The following is a 15,431-nucleotide window of genomic DNA, read 5'->3' on the forward strand; positions in this document are numbered from 1 at the left end:
AGGCACCAGCCTGGACCTCTGATGCTAGACCCCCGGGGGGACGGCTCCCCGGGACTGGAAGGGATGGAGGGAGCCGGGTCGGCTGTGCCCCAGGGCGTCCAGCAGAGGGCAGTGCTGCTCCACGCCGCGGCCTCCCCTGCGCTGGGGAGCCATGGGCGGGGGGGCTGGGCGGTCCCGACTGAGGACTCCCCAGGGCTCCGCACACAGCAGGGAGGGTAGCCTGGGCCCCCTGCGCTCTGCAGCTGGAGGGCGGCCGGAAATGCTCGCCGGAACCGCTCGCCGGAACGGCCAGTAGGGTGACACTCGGAGAACTCGAGGTCACCAGCAGCCCCCGAGTTTAGGGACAGACGGGCCCCTTGCAGCACTAGGCGCTGGGGACTGAGCGCTTTACATGGCCCCTTCCCTGACTCCCCCTGCTCCCGCCCCTTCCTGCCTGAGGCCTCCCCAACTTCCCTGCCCCCTCCACGGGTTCCCATCACTCGGCGGGCCACTGCCCTCACGCCCAGTGGTGGCACGAGCTCCCCTGTCCCAGGTGTCCGAAGTAGGGTGCCAGGGCTTCTCCCCAGCAGCTCCCCCATTTCCCGAGCTCCCAGCACCCTGCCCGGCTGCTTGCTGAGGGCGGAACCAGCCCCTCCCAGTCACGGGCCTCCGGGCTGCACAGTGGGTGCTCAGGGCTGTCCCAGCCCAAATGCTACCCCCACCCCCCGGCCTCTGGAGCCCTGGAGTTACAAACCCCAGCAGGGCGGCCTGTGCTGGCAACAAAGCCGTTGTGCCCAGCACCTCTGGTCCAGGGGGACCACCCCGGGCAGCTGCCGCCACGGGGGCTGGGAGCAGCAGGGAAGCCAGAGGCCTGATTGCCTGCCATGCTGGGTGCACGCATGCGTCAGCGGGGGCCCTGCTCCTGGGGGTGGGGCTCCAGGGGTTCCACCCACCGCAGAGGTTGGGGTTCAAGCCGGCCCGGCAGGACTCGTTGGTCTCCTGGCCACGTGCCTCTGCTCCCCTCGTCGGGATTGGCACAGCGCCCAGCTGTGCTCCTGGGGGTCTCCGTCCTGGAGCAGGTTTGGGGGACCCTGGCTGGGGGCAGGAGTGGCCCCCATGGAGGTCATCTCAGTCAATGGCCTGTTCTGGCCAGGGCTGCCCCTGACTGATTCGGACCGACAGACCGGGGTCCCCCACACAGCTCCTTAGGAACACAGGGATCGGCCCTCCCGGCCCCAAGGGCAGGGTCTGGGCAGGGCCACACCCTGAAAACCCGTGAGGAACACTCCCTGCTGGCCCCTGCAGGACGGGGGGCCCCTCCTCGCTTTGCAGCTGTCCCAGCTGTCGGACGGGGACACTCACACCTGGCGCCCTCCCGGCCCACCTGCGACCACCTGGCATGTCCTGAAGGCCCCGCCCAGAGCTGGGCTGGCACCTGCATGGGGAGGGGGCCCACCAGGGACCGGCGGCCCCACACAGCGCACTCAACGGTGGCTTTGGTCATGTGGAAGGCAGGACAAGGGCCCCTTCCCGGGAAGGCAAGCCTCCCGGCCCCCCACCCCCACCCCCCAGGCCTGAGCCTCTTTGCATACCCCAGAGGCAGCCCCCACGGCTGGTAACACGTGCTTCTGAGCAGACAGAAAGCAGAGCGGGTGGGTCCCGGCCAGTCCCAGCAGGTGGGGGGCCTGCTGCAGACAGAAGTGGGCCTCCCTGTGCCCACGCCTCCTGGGGAGTCCAGGCTGAGGCCCCATGGGCACAGCCAGCAGCAGGCTGGGCCAGCCACGGCTGGGGCCCCAGGAGCGAGACGTCAGGCCCAGCTCACAGAGCGGGAGCATGTGGGGGGGTGCCAACTCCCCCGGGGGAGACCCCTCTGTCCTGCGTCGCACTCCCAGAGGCCTTGTGAGGCCCCTGCACGCCGGTGTGCAAAGCGGGCACCTGTGTATGCAGGCTGTGCGCACGCGGTGTGTCCACAGTGTTAGGACGGTGTGTGCGCTCATGTCACATGTACACATGCTGTGAACGCCTGTCCTGAGCTCTGTGCGAGAGCTGGGTTGCGTGAGTGGAGCCTGTGCGTGCACGTGCGCGTACACGGGCCGTGTGTGGACACGTGTTGTGGGCGCACCTGCTGGGGAGGGCAGACGCGGGCCTGCCTTGGTGAGGTTCGCCGCTCTGGCTGAAAGCGCCCCTCGCCTGCAGCCGGCCGTCTGTCTGGTGGCAGAGGACTCCAGGCCTCAGGGCACCCAGAGCCTCCCTGGGAAGGAGCTGGGGGAGGACACGGACACCCGTGCCCAACGGCAGCCAGGCCCGGCCCGGCCCCCAGACAGCACGGAGATGAAGAGCGTTTACGACACGGCACAGAGCAAGCAGGTGGGCCGTCATTACTCCGTTAGGAACGTGGCAGCTGGATGACGTCATTCACTCTGTGGCCCCGCATGAGTGCGCTGGCCCGTTTGGGCTGGGGCAGCCTGGGGCAGGGCGGGTGGCCACGTGCCCAGTGTCCAGTGAGGCAGAGGGGCCCACAGGGGCTCCATGAGGGCCGCGGAGCAGAGACCAAGGAAGGAGCACGGTCGCAGGACGGGGCGCCAACAATCCGAGCCCCCCAACCCCCTGCAGGTCGGGCAGCAGCTGAGTTGCCCCCACGCCCGCGCCGCCCCCAGGAAGCCCTCCTGCCCTCTCGCACGGCCCGCTCCCGGCCCCACACAGGAAAGCCCCCAGCAGAACAAATGAGAACGGGAGTGGGATCTATTTTTAAACGCTCATATTTTGTTTCTCCTCTCACGTTTTCCTGTGTTTTTCTTTCCACGTTCTAACGCTGCTGTGGGTCCGCGTGCGGCACCAGGGGCGCCGGTGCTCCGAGAACAATCGCGCAGGGAAGAAAGTTCACAGTCAAACAGTCTCGGGAAGGCCAGCTGGCGACGGGGGAGAACAGAGCGAGGCTTCGAGAATCACTCAGAAGGGGAAGAAAACCCTGGACATCCGGGGCCCACCCTGCCCAAGGGGAAACGTCCGTGCCATCTGCACAAAGCCCGCGCTGCGACCTCGGCCGTGCGAGCGCTTCCCGGAGAGCGGTCTCTCTTCCAGCCCTAGAAGCAGAAACCAAACAAGTCCCACCCCCCCACCATCCACGGATACATGAGGGATAAAATTACATTTGTACAAAAATAGATTTTTTTTTTTTTACCTTTCCCGATGCTTTAGACACTTTCTCTCTACTCTGTACTCATCACCCTCCAGAGGGCTCGAGGTGCGTCCCAGAGAGGGCCTTGCTAAGGGTCGGGGGCCGGTAAAGCTGCTTTTGCTCCAAAGCATCTGAAAATAGATGCACTCCTCGCCTTGAGATCCTCACGCAAACCCGGTTTCCCCACGGAGGGTCCTCACGTACTTGCTTACGTGAAGCAGGTGTATAGGAAAACGGGGGAAAGTCTCGATTAGAAACGAAGACAGAACGTTGGTGACTGCCCTGCGTGGGCCGTCGGCGCCGCCAGCCCCGCGCTGTCTCTGCAGCAGGACGTGTCATGCCACACCCCCGCGCCGACAGGGCACAGGCCACGCGCCCAACTCCATGATGGGGACGACATCAGCTGATGGCCCACTGGCCGCACATCAGGCCAGGCCCTGCCGGCGGCCCCCACAGACCAGGGGGCTCCACGCGGTGTCTGCGCTTGCCGCGGGCTCAAATCTTCGAGGAACAGGAGACATGGAGAGCCGGGGGCGCGGGGCCCTCGCCACAGAGACCACGTGCTTCCGGGCGCGGAGGGCAGGTCGGCTTCCAAGGACAGCCCCTGCAGACGCAGGCAGAGTCGTCTTCGCTCCCTGCCCCCGATGTCACAGCGGGAACGTGAGTCCGCACAGCACTCCCGGGCCCCGGCAGCTCCCAGGCCGGGCCGAGGCGGGGACGAGCGAGGTGGCCAGCAAGCTGATGTTAGTGCTGTCTTTAGAAAATTAAAGATTGTCCCACCAAAATAATAATAATAATAAAAATAATTACAAAAATCACCTTAATTGAACCAGATTGATAACACGACTAGCGGTCCGGTTAAATAAAGCTCCTAGCTCTCTGCCGAGCCCCGCGCCGTCTCCCCACCTCCCCACCTCCCCCACGGCGCAGGAAGCACGACAAGGACAGCCGACGGAGGAGAGGACAGCCCTGCGCGCCCACAGTGCTGCGCCCGCCGGCCGGACGGGCTGGGGGCTTCCGGCTTTCCAGGCCGGAGCCTGGGAGCCTCAGGGCTTTATGGACAAGCAGCCGGGGCCCCCGGGCCCGTAACGGGGAGGTTGTGCAGAAGCCGACCCTCCAAGAGACCCAGCCCTGGGCTTCCTCCACGGAGGCCCCCATGTGCCCAAGGACCCTGGCAGTGGAGGGGCAGGGGTGACGGGGCGCGTCCGACTGCGGAAGGAACCAGGGGCATCGGGCGTGGGGCAGTCTACCGTCCCCACAACTGGGGGGACCCCAAGAGTCCCCAAGAGTGCCTGCGTCACTGCCTGTCACAACCGAGCCCCCACAGGCTTCCAAGACTTTCGGGAGAGTCTGGGAGCTGGGCAGGCCCTCCCCTCCTCAGGAGCTGCTGGTGGCAGAGGAAGGTGGCTTCCGGGCAGGCTTTCAGAGCCCTGGCCCGGCGCCTCACCGTCAGGTGGGCTAAGACCTCTGGAAGGCAAAGCAGGGCCACCTCCTGCCCCACAGGGCCTGGAGGCCCCGCCCTGCCTTGCCCTAGGTGGGAAACCAGACTCTGGGGAAGGCACCCCCAACCCAGGGCTGCTCATGGGGGCCCCAGGAGGGAAGCCTGGCTACAGAGCAACCCCTCAGGGGCTGAGGACACCAGAGCTGCCCACCTCCCCCGCCCCCTGCCGCCTCTGCTCGGGCCCCCAGCAGCGACAGACGCTGGGTTCGTGGAGTCTGAAGCGCAAGACCGGGAAGCACTCAGACCAAAGGGAGGGCGTTACAGTGCAAAAGAAGCCAGTTCAACCTGAGAGAGCCCTGCATGCCATGGAGCGCAGAGCGCCCCACCCCAGGAGGCCACACCCCTGCCCCGGCTGTGGAAACACTACAAAAGCAGGCACCAGCCTGGCCGGGGGTGCCGTCAGCCGGAGCACGTGCTGGAGCCCCGCCTGAGGCGGTCACTCCGACAACAGCTGGGCTGGCTGTCCCCGAGGGGCATCCAGCTGCACGCCCCAGGACGAAGGCAGGCCACAGTCCCCGAGTCCAGGACTCGTCTGCACAGAACAGGCCGCCGGCGTCGGGGGCCCCTCCGCCAATAGCTCCAGAGGAAGCCTGCCTGCCCCTTCCCACTGGGCTTATCTGCCCACGAGGCCTTCTGGCTCCATGTGCCCCGGGGGGCCCCTGGCTCCCTCCAACTGCCTGAAGACCCCCCTGGACAAAGCACCCTCCTGCCTCCAACCTCTGCCCTCGACAGGTCAGCATGGCCCCGGACTTGGGGAAGGCCGGGAAGCGGGCTCATCCTGCCGAGACGGGGCCTGGCCTGCCCCTCTGCCCAGACTAAACCCATGGACAGAACTGAGGCCGGGCTGCACACGGGGTCTGCTCGCCCCGGCTTGCGTACGGCAATGCAGGGGGAGAAGCTGAAGCGGGGACTTGAAGAGAAAGGTCGGCGGGGAGGCGGGTGACCCCAAGCCCTGAAGCCTTGAGAGGGTCCTGGAACCCTGCTGGAGCAGCTCCTGTCCTGCTCGGCTTGGGGGTGACACGGCAAGTCATCTTTGGAAAAGGGGCCGCTCACCCTTCACGATGAGGGAAGCTGGCTCACCCCAGAGCCCCCCTCGCCTTGCTGGGGGGCAGGTGGAGTCTTTGTACCCCTGCTCCTGAGCCTGGGTGGGGCACACCGGCAGGGGGCACCCAGGGGTGGGCCTGCGGCCCGGAGAGCTGGCCCCGCTACCCCGGGAAAGCTGGGACCCGGCTTCCCGCACGAGCAGCGCTGGGAACGGCGAGGTGGCAACACGGAGGCTTAGCAGGCCGCGTCCCCCTGTCCGCAGAGGCCAGGCAGGGAAGGGGCAGGGGACACGGCTCGGCTGAGAAGAGCAGCAGGCGGCGGGCGGGAGCGGCCAGGCCGGGGGCAGGCGCAAAGGACGGGCTGGAGGGCCTAAGTCATTTGGTGGGGGGCTTCCAGCATCTCCATGAGGAAGGTGTCGATGGGCGTGTCCCCGATGAGCTTGAAGAAGAAGAGATGTTCCAGGCACTTGAGGCCGATCGAGCGCAGGGCCGGCAGGCGCAGCAGCAGCTTGGCGAACCTGTGGGAGGGCCCGGTGAGGGCGCGCCGGCCACCCTCCCCGCCTCCACCCTCCACCGGGCACCCGGTGGCCTCCTGGGGACAGGACGGAGCCCGGAAGCCGCAGCAGCAGAGCCTGGCCTGTGCACAGCCTTAGGGAAGGGGGGGCCGGGCCTCTCAGGGAGCGGAGACGGCAGGCCCAGGCCTGGGAGCAGGAGCGTGCGCGGCAGCCACGAGGGTCCCGAAGGCCCGGGGCAGAGGGACTCAGGAGGAAGGATCAGGGGCGAAACGGCAGCTGCTGCAGGCTCGACAGAGCTTCACGGGGAGTTAACCGACGTGCGCTTGCTCCGAACACGAGCAGGGAAGAGGGGTCTGAGCACTGGCAGTGCGTCTGGTGGCAGTGGGGCGGTCAAGGCAGAGCGGCTCTGGGCCGGGGGAGCAGGTCTGGGCTCAATCCAGCCGCGGCTGGTAAAGCACTGGCGTCCCCTGTGCCGCGGGCCGGCACCCACCCCTTCCCCAGAAACGGCTCCGCTGGCGCCGAGCCACAGGCTCGATCCCCAGGCCCTGCCCAGCCGTGGGAGGAGATGAACAGGGAGGGGGGCGGGAGGTGCAGGGCTCGGGGGGGTCGCCAGGCTCGGCTGCCGCGTCCCCCCAGCAACGGCACGGACCCTTGAGGGGCCATGGGGCTCATTAATTATTCACAACGTCTGTATTTTAGGGGAGAAAGCCCTGTGGTTGGTCTGGCGGCCACACAACCCACGTTTTAAGGCAAAAAAAACGCAGCAGAGGCTGGACCGGGGCCAGAGAAAGCGGTTTTCTGCTGAGCCGGCGAGATGGCTGCGGCGGGGAGCCAGGAAAAACAAGCCTGCCCTCCGTCCTCCTCAGCAAGGTTCACTTTAAACCGAACCAGATGAGGGCCGTGAGGAGCAGGGCACAGCCACCCGTGCCCGCAGCTGCGCGTGCGTCCGGCGGGGGGGTGGCGGGGGCTGGCGGCCGGCAGGGGGGCATGGCCCTCCCGAGAGAGGCCCTTTGCGGGTACGGGGGGGCGGACAGAGTCAGGACAAGACTCACGATGGCACCAAAGCCACAGACAGTCCCCCTTGTCACCTGCCGTGCACCCGGCACTGTGGACCCCGGCGCCCCCGGTGCCTGCACAGCTCTGCACACATGTACAAGCGCCTATCATGTGCTGGCATCTGTCCCCGCTTCGGGCAAGCATGCCAAGACCCAGCTCTAGGGGAGCCCATGAGGGGCTGGGGAGGCCCTAGGGCACTGGCTGCACGCGGGCCTATGTTTGCAGGGGCAGCGGGAGCGCCGGGCACGTCCCCCATGCCCCGCACAGGCTCCCCCCCACGGAGCAGGGTGCTGCCTTCTAACTCACACAAAGGTACCAGAAGGGCCGGGGGGGCAGTCCTGCCTGGGGCGGGGGTCACAGGCCCCTGAGGCCCCCAGGGAGGCCGGGCTGGGGCTCACCTTCCCGGCTGCTCTGGGTACTTGTGCTTGCAGTAGGCCTCCAGGGACGCATACACCTTCTCTCGCAGCGCCTCCACCTCTGCCGGGTTCGAGAGCCCCTTGGAGTCTGCGGGGGAGGGGCCGCAGGTCAGCGGCCTCAGCCCAGACTGCTGCCCGGGGCACCCAGGCCCGCTCCCCACCGGGGGCCGCTCCCCACCGGGGGCCCGCCCGGCTGGGGCCAGCTGCAGCCGGACAGGCTCCGCCCCCAAGGCCGCCCCTCGAGTCCTAGCTTGGGTCCCGGCTTGCCACTCGCTGGACACGTGAACTGCAGCCCACGCCTGGACGCCCGGCTCTCGGCTTCCCCATCGGGGGTCAAGTGCACTGGGCCACCGTCGCCCTCTCCTGGTCACCAGGGCAACCAGGCTGAAGTGGGAGCCGGTTCCTCTGAGAGGGAGGAAAGCTCAGAACCATCACCCGTACACAGGGCAGTGGGGGGAGAGGCTGACAGCCAGCCTGAGCCCTGGGACCCTGGGGCAGGAGCCCGTAGACAGAGGCGCCTGGACGTCAGCCACCAAAGCCTCCAGGGCCCAGGGCTGGGATCTAGGGAGGCAGCGACGGGCGTCCCAGGGCTCGAGCAGGTGAGCCAGCCCGGCCCTTCCGACCCGGTCAGAGCCCACCCAGGCTGGTCCTCCTCTCGGCGTCCTCGTCTCCCGGGGCTCCCCACGACCCCCCACGCCCACAGAGACGAACCCATCTCCCTCCACAGCAGCCACCATGTCACATGGTATCACGCTAGGGCTCAAAGGCCCCAGGTCTGGCCCCAGCCAAGGGTGGCCCATCCTGACAGGCCTGGGGCAGACGCTGGAGCCCACAGCTGCCCACTGCTACCATCTGAAGCCAGTGAGCCCCACAGTGGCTCCGTGCTGGGACAGGCCACCTCTGAGCCACAGACTGGGGGGCTCACACCAGTGCCCTCACCCCCGGCAGGTACACCAGGGTCCAGTGCAAAAGCCGCAGGCCACCTGGGGCCCTGGCCACCTCAGGAACGCGCCAGGCTTCTCTGTAGCTCAGCACCCAGGCCTGGGGGGCCTCCGCTCTGGCCACGTCCTTCCTGCACCCGCAGCGAGGGACCCCGTGCCGGCAGCCAGGCCATGCGCAGCCGCAACAGAGAGGGCGCCCGGCAAGGCTAAGCTGCGCGGCCCCGGCTCCCACGCAGGCAGGACCACAGGCTCAGAGCGTAAACCTGGGGAACAAGTGCCCCTGGATGTGCGCTGTCCCCGCAGGAAGACACTCATCTCTCCCACAGCCAGTTCCCTCAGCACTGGAGCTGGCGGAAAGCGGGAGGTCCGGGCCCAGCGCCCCGGCACCATCAGGGCTTCCCCGCTGGCTGGCCAGCCCCCCAGCTCCCTGCGAAGCCAGCAGCAGCCCCGAAGGACACTGCACCCCTGTGTGCGCCGACCCCCACCGCCAGCCCGGGCTCCAGAACTTGCCCACTACAAGTTCACGGAGAGGCTGCCTCTTCCAGGGCCCAGGATTCCAGGCAGAGTGGGGCCACGCTTTGGACGCAGCACGCAAACCACAAGGGGTGAGCACAGCTCCCCAGGCCACGCCAGGTGTCGTGCTCACGAGCGCGGTGAGAAGACGGCGGCAGGGCTCGTCTCCCCTCGCAAGGAGGGATGGGCGACAGGCCCCACGGCGCAGCGGCCGCGAGCGCTGGGGGCCCGGGGCTGGCCGGCAGGCCGTGGGCCAGGGAGACCGTACCGGGGTTGAAGAGGACGATGGCGCGCAGGCAGCCGAGCTCCGTCTTGTCCATCTGCATGTCCCGCATCTTGGACACGAGCTCCGTCAACACCCTGCAGAGGAAGCGGGCCACCACCGCCGTCCGGTCAGACTGCACCCCCCCCAGCGCCCCCGCCGGAAAGACCCTGAGGACAGGCTCCCTACGGCCCGAGGCCAGGCCCTGCGGCCCACGGGAAAGCTGTTCTCCCCAGGACGTGGCTTTCCTTCCCCCTACCTAGCTGCCGGGCGGGGAGACATTTCGCTTTTTGTTACCAGACACTCGTGGCCAAAGCAAGCCGTGGCTCCTTGTCAGAGGGCAGGACTCTGAACCACCCCCGGCTGGCCCAGCCCCTGTGGGCTGTGGCGTGCGTCTGTCTGCAGCTCCCTGCGGCTTGAGCTCCCCGACCTCCTCTGCCTACTCACGGGCCCCCAAAACTCGACAGCCGTGCCCGGGGAGGGCTCAGCGGTCGGAGACTGGACAGGGAACGAAGGACGGTGGCCCAGGGAGGGCCTGGACGGTCACCCCGTGGAGCCGGGGGTCCCCGACGGTCGGCAGGCAGCACAGGGAACAGATCCCTGGGAGCCTGGAGGTCAGAGTCAGAGGGGACAGGTGCTCCAGAGGGTGCCCCGAGGCCACGCTCCCGTTCTGTTCACTCAGAGGGCAAGGAGGAGCTGGGTGTCCCTGACGCTGCCTGCTGGAGTCTAAGCGCCCTGCCACCGTCGCCTCCTCCCAGCAGCTGGACACAGACGGGCAGCTCGGAGCATGGCGGGGGCCATGTCTTTAAACCCAAGCAGATCCCAGGAAGCCATACTTTCTAGAGGCCTCTGTGGACACCGAGGCGCAGCCCTCCTAACCGCCAGAGCTTCAAGGAAGAGAGCCGGAGGAGGCCCGTCTGCCTGTCCCGCTGCGCGCTGGGCGTCCCCAGCACGGGGATGTGCAGAGGCCAGAACCTCGCCCTCCTATGTCCACATCGACACCCTCCGGGGACAGAAGGGGCCACAAACCCAGGCGGGTCCCCCACCTGTCAAAGATGGCGCCCACGCCTGCGCTGTGGGCGCTGTTCCGGTGGACGTGCAGCCCGGTGGCCAGGAGGATCCCGTCCTTCACGGTGATGGACCGGTGGGAGAAGGAGGCGATGAGCAGCTCATTCCAGCCTGGGGGGAGGAGGGGGCGTGGTCACACGGGGGCCCCCCGGACGGGCTGCCACTCAGCCCTCCACAGGCAGCGTGCACTGTTGCAGAATGTCCCACAGGGGGTTCTGGGGACTCCGCATCCCAGGGCTGTGGCACAGAAACGCTCCTGAGCACCAATGTTGAGGACATGCCTCTTCCTTCTGTGGTGCAAACTCGGGCAGTAAAGGCCCTGAGAAGTCCCGCACAGAACATCTTCTTTGGCTCTGTGTAACCCACGTGCTCCCCAAACCCACGCGTCCTGGGAGGTCCCTTCCCACACAGGCAGGACACTCGTGCCATGGAGGATGTGGGGATCCTCTCTGGGACGGCCACGGAGGAGCGGCCACCCACCTGGTCTCAGCGGCAAACTCTCCAGCTACTGCGTGCTACGTGGGGCACCACAAAATAATAGATTCTTAAACTAAAAAAAAACCGCATCCTAGAGCCTCGGGCGGACGGGACACTCCCTCTACGTGGGCTCCCAGCAGAGACAAACCGGAGGAGACATCCCGGGTTAGGAGAAAGTATGGAAGCAAACCTCGAAATAGAAATGATTTCTGTGCCGGGCTCTCAAGGAGTCCCATGGACGGGAGCCCCAGCCGCCTCCACAGAGATGGCCCTGTCCACAGCTACACTCCCGGGCCGAAGGCTCTGGGCTCCGCGGCACAGCGTCACGCCGGCTATCCCACTTCCGACCACCTACAGTCCTCCAGAACTAGAGCCCCATTTTTCAGAAGAGAACCTGAGGCCCGGTGCAGGCCAGAGCTCACCCCATCACACAGGGAGTCAGGAGCCCCGGCCCCGACACCTTTGCGTCAGGTGTTATGCCCCAACTGGAGGCACCCACAAGGCCAGGGATGAGTCCTGCTGCAGGCCAAGCTGGCCCCAAGAGCATCTGTCCCCCCACAGCGGGCGCACAATGCATCACTCTGCCTCTCCCTGCCAACCCCCTCCCCCGGGGCCTGCCCAGCGTCCTCCTACCTCTGGGCCGGCCACCACCTCTCCCGCTACCCCAAGCGCACCCAGGGCCCGGCAGGCATGGGGCAGGGCTGCCCTCTGACATTCCCACACACCAAGCACGTGCAGACGGCCCGGTGGGGCAGGAGGCCGGTGGGGTGGGGGTGCTTTCTGCCACCCCCCACGAAGGCCCAGCACCCCGCACAGCTGGCGACCCGCCCCTTCTGTCCCTCCAGCAGGAACCTGCACTCGGCGTGCCTGGAGCATGTCGGGAGCCAGGCCTGACCCGAACCCCAGAGTCTGTGCTCCTACCCCCTGTGAGGAGCAGAGGACTCAGGGCAGGGAAAGGTCGGAGCACACACCCTCCAGGGCAGCCTCTCCAGGGTCCCCAGACACCCCCTGACCCTCCGAAAGCCACTTAGAGACCCGAAACCGATGACCTCCTTGTGGGTGGGGGGAGCAGGGCCAGACGGGAGCCCTACACTGCAGGAGAAAGGGGTGTCCCCCAGGTCCCCGCCCTCTCCCCCCACCGACCCTTCCCTGCCAGGGCCAACCCAGTCACTCACCTGCCCTCAGCAGGATGACCTGGTCGTCCAAGGGCAGCTCAGAGAAGTGCGGGACCCGCTTGGCCCACTCGACCAGCGTGAAGAGCTGCTTGTCCGCGGCCTGACAGATGTTGGTGACGGGGTCGTTGGGCTGGGTGGGGGAGAGACACCCACTGAGCGCCCGGCTGAGAGCACGGCCCAGACCGGGCCCCTGCTCCATGTGCTGCCCCAGCCCTGGGCAGAAGATCGGCCCCAGGCCCGTGTCCTCGCCCCCCGAGCCCGTGGCTAGTGCTGCTTTGCGCCCCGCTCTGTGGGCAAGATCTAGGGAGGGTTTGAGGGGGGTCCGGGTCATCACGGGGTCCCCAAAGAAGGAAGCAGGGGTCAGAGACGGGAGCCCGTGAGCAGGAGAGAAGCTGCCAGCTTGACGCTGGAGGAGGGCCCGGGCCGAGGAGGCGGCACCTCCAGCAGCGGGAAGGGAAGCGACGTCCTCCCCAGAAGGAACCAGCTCTGGCCACTCCGCGACTCGTCCCGGATGCTGCCTGCGGACTTCAGACCTCCAGGACTGTAAGACACTAAAATCACTGCTGTAGGAAGGCCTAGGTGTGGGGGCCAAGTGCCCCCAGTCACAGGCAGGGAAACGGAGGTGCGGGCGCGAGTGCCAGGCTGGGGGGCACTCTGAGGACAGTGGCCAGTGCCGACGCCTCTGGGTCACTTCTTCCTACCGGGTGTGGAGACCGCACACAGATGGGGGCATCAGAGGCCCTTCCAGAAACTTCTAGCCGGAAGAGACTCCCCCTCATTGTCACAGATGAGGAGACCCAGGTAGGCCTCAGGGGAGTCCCCTCGGGGCTCCTGACCAGCGGACCCTCTGGGTCCTGAGCGAGGGGGAGGACGACAGCCACACACGATGGCCGGGGCATCCTCTGAAGAGCTCCCTGCCTCGACAGCAAACAGCTGCCGCACAGGGAGGCTCAGTCGGAACGCGCGGGGCCCGCGGGAAAGGCCCGCTGAGGGCACATGTGGGACGCCCGGTAACAAAGTGGCACAGAGGCCACAGGGTTGGAAGGGGCTGGGGTGTGCAGACGGGGACACGGCGCTGCACACACAGGCGTCAGCCAGGGTTTCTGGGGCACAAGGGACCCCCAGCCCAGGGTGCCAACACCCAGAGCGCCCCCACACTGGCCCTCACCCCAAGTCCCTCCTCCGTCCCCGGCAGCAGATTCGGTGCAATCCAGAAGCCCGGGGCCCTGTGCCACACCCCGCGGGTGTTCCTCCCACCCCGCAATTCGCACGGGCACAGGGGCCACCCACACGGAGTCCCTGCGTGAGATGCACCCAGCGGCCAGCACGCCAGACGCCAGGGCTGGGTTCTAGTGCATTCCGCCATGGCCAGACTCTGCTCCTCAGAGGCTCGGGGCAGCCCCGTGCGGGGAGAGCCCAGGCCCAGGCAGGCAGGAAGGCAGGCACTTGCTGGGCACGAGATGACGCTCCCTGCTCAGCCGGCCCCTCTGTGGGGTCCACACCAGGGAGCAGAGGGCGGCCCCGGCTGCTCCTAAGAATGTCCTGGCTTAGCAACCCTCTGCCCACTTCCCAGTTCCTTCTGGAGTTCCTGTGCAACCGTGAACGCCTCGAAGCTGACCTCCCCTCCCCTCACTGGGACTGCAGGGGTCGACCCCATGTGCGCCTTCTCCCTGACAGGGCACGGATCTGAGGGGGGCCGCGGTGTGCGGGGAAGTACAGGGGAACAGGCACGGCCCATCACCCGGCCACGGGGGCCTGGCGAGCACACGGGACCCTCCCAGCCTGGGCTCTGTGTGAGTGCCCACGGGCAGGCGGGGTCCTGGCTGGAGCTGGGCCGTGACCAACCACCACCTCCAGGCACCAACACACCACACGCCCCACTACTGGCTGCCGCGTGCTGGGGGACAGGAAGGAAGCCCTGTGCCCCGTCATGGGGCCAGACACACCTTTGCAGGGCCATGAAGGCAGGCCGGCGGGAAAGGGGCCCCCGGGAAAAGGGACACCTCGGGCCAGACAGAAGCCTGAGGAGGAATCAGGGGGAGCCACACGTGCAAAGGCCCTGGAGTTGCAGGGCACGAGCTGGTTCTGTCCAGCACGGTGGCGGCCGCTCTGGGCCAGGCAGAGGACAGAGGGAGGGAGGCTGCTGTGACCTCAGGGTCAGCCACAGGGCTCTGATCCCAGCCCTGACCCCACAAGAGGACACAGGTGAAACCACCCCGCGGCCTGCACGCCTGGGGCAGGTACAGGACTCCCGAGACCCAGCTGAGCAATGGCCCGAGGCCACAAGGAGCCGGACAGCACGTGCTGTGTCCTGGCGTTCAGCGCTGGCCATGACAGCTTGGGCCTCCAGCACCACCCACCAGGGGCCAACGGTCCCCGAGCAGTGCTGGCCTTGCCGCCCCGGGGGAGGCCGTGTGTGCAGGGGCAGAGCTCACCGAGTTGGGGTTCAGCCCCATGTTTGCGTCCACATACGTCTCGGTCTTGGGCTCGACAGCCAGCTCCGCCTCCAGAATCTTCTCCACCGGCATGTCCTCGTTGGCGCTGCTCGTGGACTCCACCTCGCTCTCGCTCCTGTCCTTGCCCCGCTGCCTCTCCTCCTGCACGGCTGCAGTGGGGGGGGGCGGTCAGCCCGCGACTCCCTCAGCCGTCAGGAGCCAAGCAGCACCAGCCGAGCCAGCGCGCCCGCCGGGGCCACAGAGGGAGGCATGGCTCAGAGCTGGACAAACCCTGCCCCATCTCTGTCCCAGGTCTGGCCTCTGGTGGCCAAGTGTGCCCAGAACACAGGGTACAACCGCCCTACATTAATCCACCCAACACACCGGGCCACACCAGCACCCATCCAGGGCCAGGCACACAGCGGCCAGAGTACACAAGGCCGCTCTCACGCAGCTGACTGGTTGCTGAGCAGCACTCCCAGCATACAGTGAAAAAAGCTTCAATGGACTATGGACAAAACCAGGAAGGCTTCCTGGAAGAAGTGGCAAAAAAAAAAAAAAAAAAAAAAAAACAGGTAACAGTTCAGGCAGAGGCGGCAGCATGTGCAAAGGCCCAGAGCCGGAACAGAGCCACTCCTGATAAACGGAGACCTCTCCCACTGGCTGGAGAAACACCGCAAGGGGTACCAGTGGGGGGCAGGAGGCACGTTCCTGCACAGGGTCTGACGAGCCACAGGAGAGAGCACGGCACATGCGTCTCCAGCTGTAGAAAGAAGAAGGGTCCCAAGGGAGACCAGAAGCAGGAGGCCAATCCCTAGTATGAGCCAGGATACCCCAGGCTGGCCTGGTCGGGGTTGTGGGGAGGGCTGAGC

At 66.9% G+C, this 15,431-nt stretch overlaps 1 protein-coding gene across 7 annotated transcripts in view; it reads right to left on the reverse strand.

Moving 5' to 3' along the window:
• Window positions 1-3,298: 3,298 nt before the first annotated feature.
• The window catches only part of RXRA (retinoid X receptor alpha), a 76,361-nt gene continuing 64,228 nt past the window's right edge, over window positions 3,299-15,431 (reverse strand). For all 7 annotated transcript variants that reach the window (XM_059410363.1, XM_059410364.1, XM_059410360.1 and 4 more), the window contains exons 5-10: window positions 14,560-14,729; window positions 12,125-12,254; window positions 10,451-10,583; window positions 9,411-9,502; window positions 7,671-7,776; window positions 3,299-6,219 (exon numbers count right to left, since the gene is read on the reverse strand). In XM_059410363.1, the coding sequence (XP_059266346.1) occupies window positions 6,072-6,219; window positions 7,671-7,776; window positions 9,411-9,502; window positions 10,451-10,583; window positions 12,125-12,254; window positions 14,560-14,729 (779 nt within the window). In that variant the 3' untranslated portion in view covers window positions 3,299-6,071. The remainder of the gene's footprint in view (window positions 6,220-7,670; window positions 7,777-9,410; window positions 9,503-10,450; window positions 10,584-12,124; window positions 12,255-14,559; window positions 14,730-15,431) is intronic.

The sequence above is a fragment of the Mustela nigripes genome, chromosome 9, assembly GCF_022355385.1.
Source record: "Mustela nigripes isolate SB6536 chromosome 9, MUSNIG.SB6536, whole genome shotgun sequence".
NCBI classification, from domain to species: domain Eukaryota; kingdom Metazoa; phylum Chordata; class Mammalia; order Carnivora; family Mustelidae; genus Mustela; species Mustela nigripes.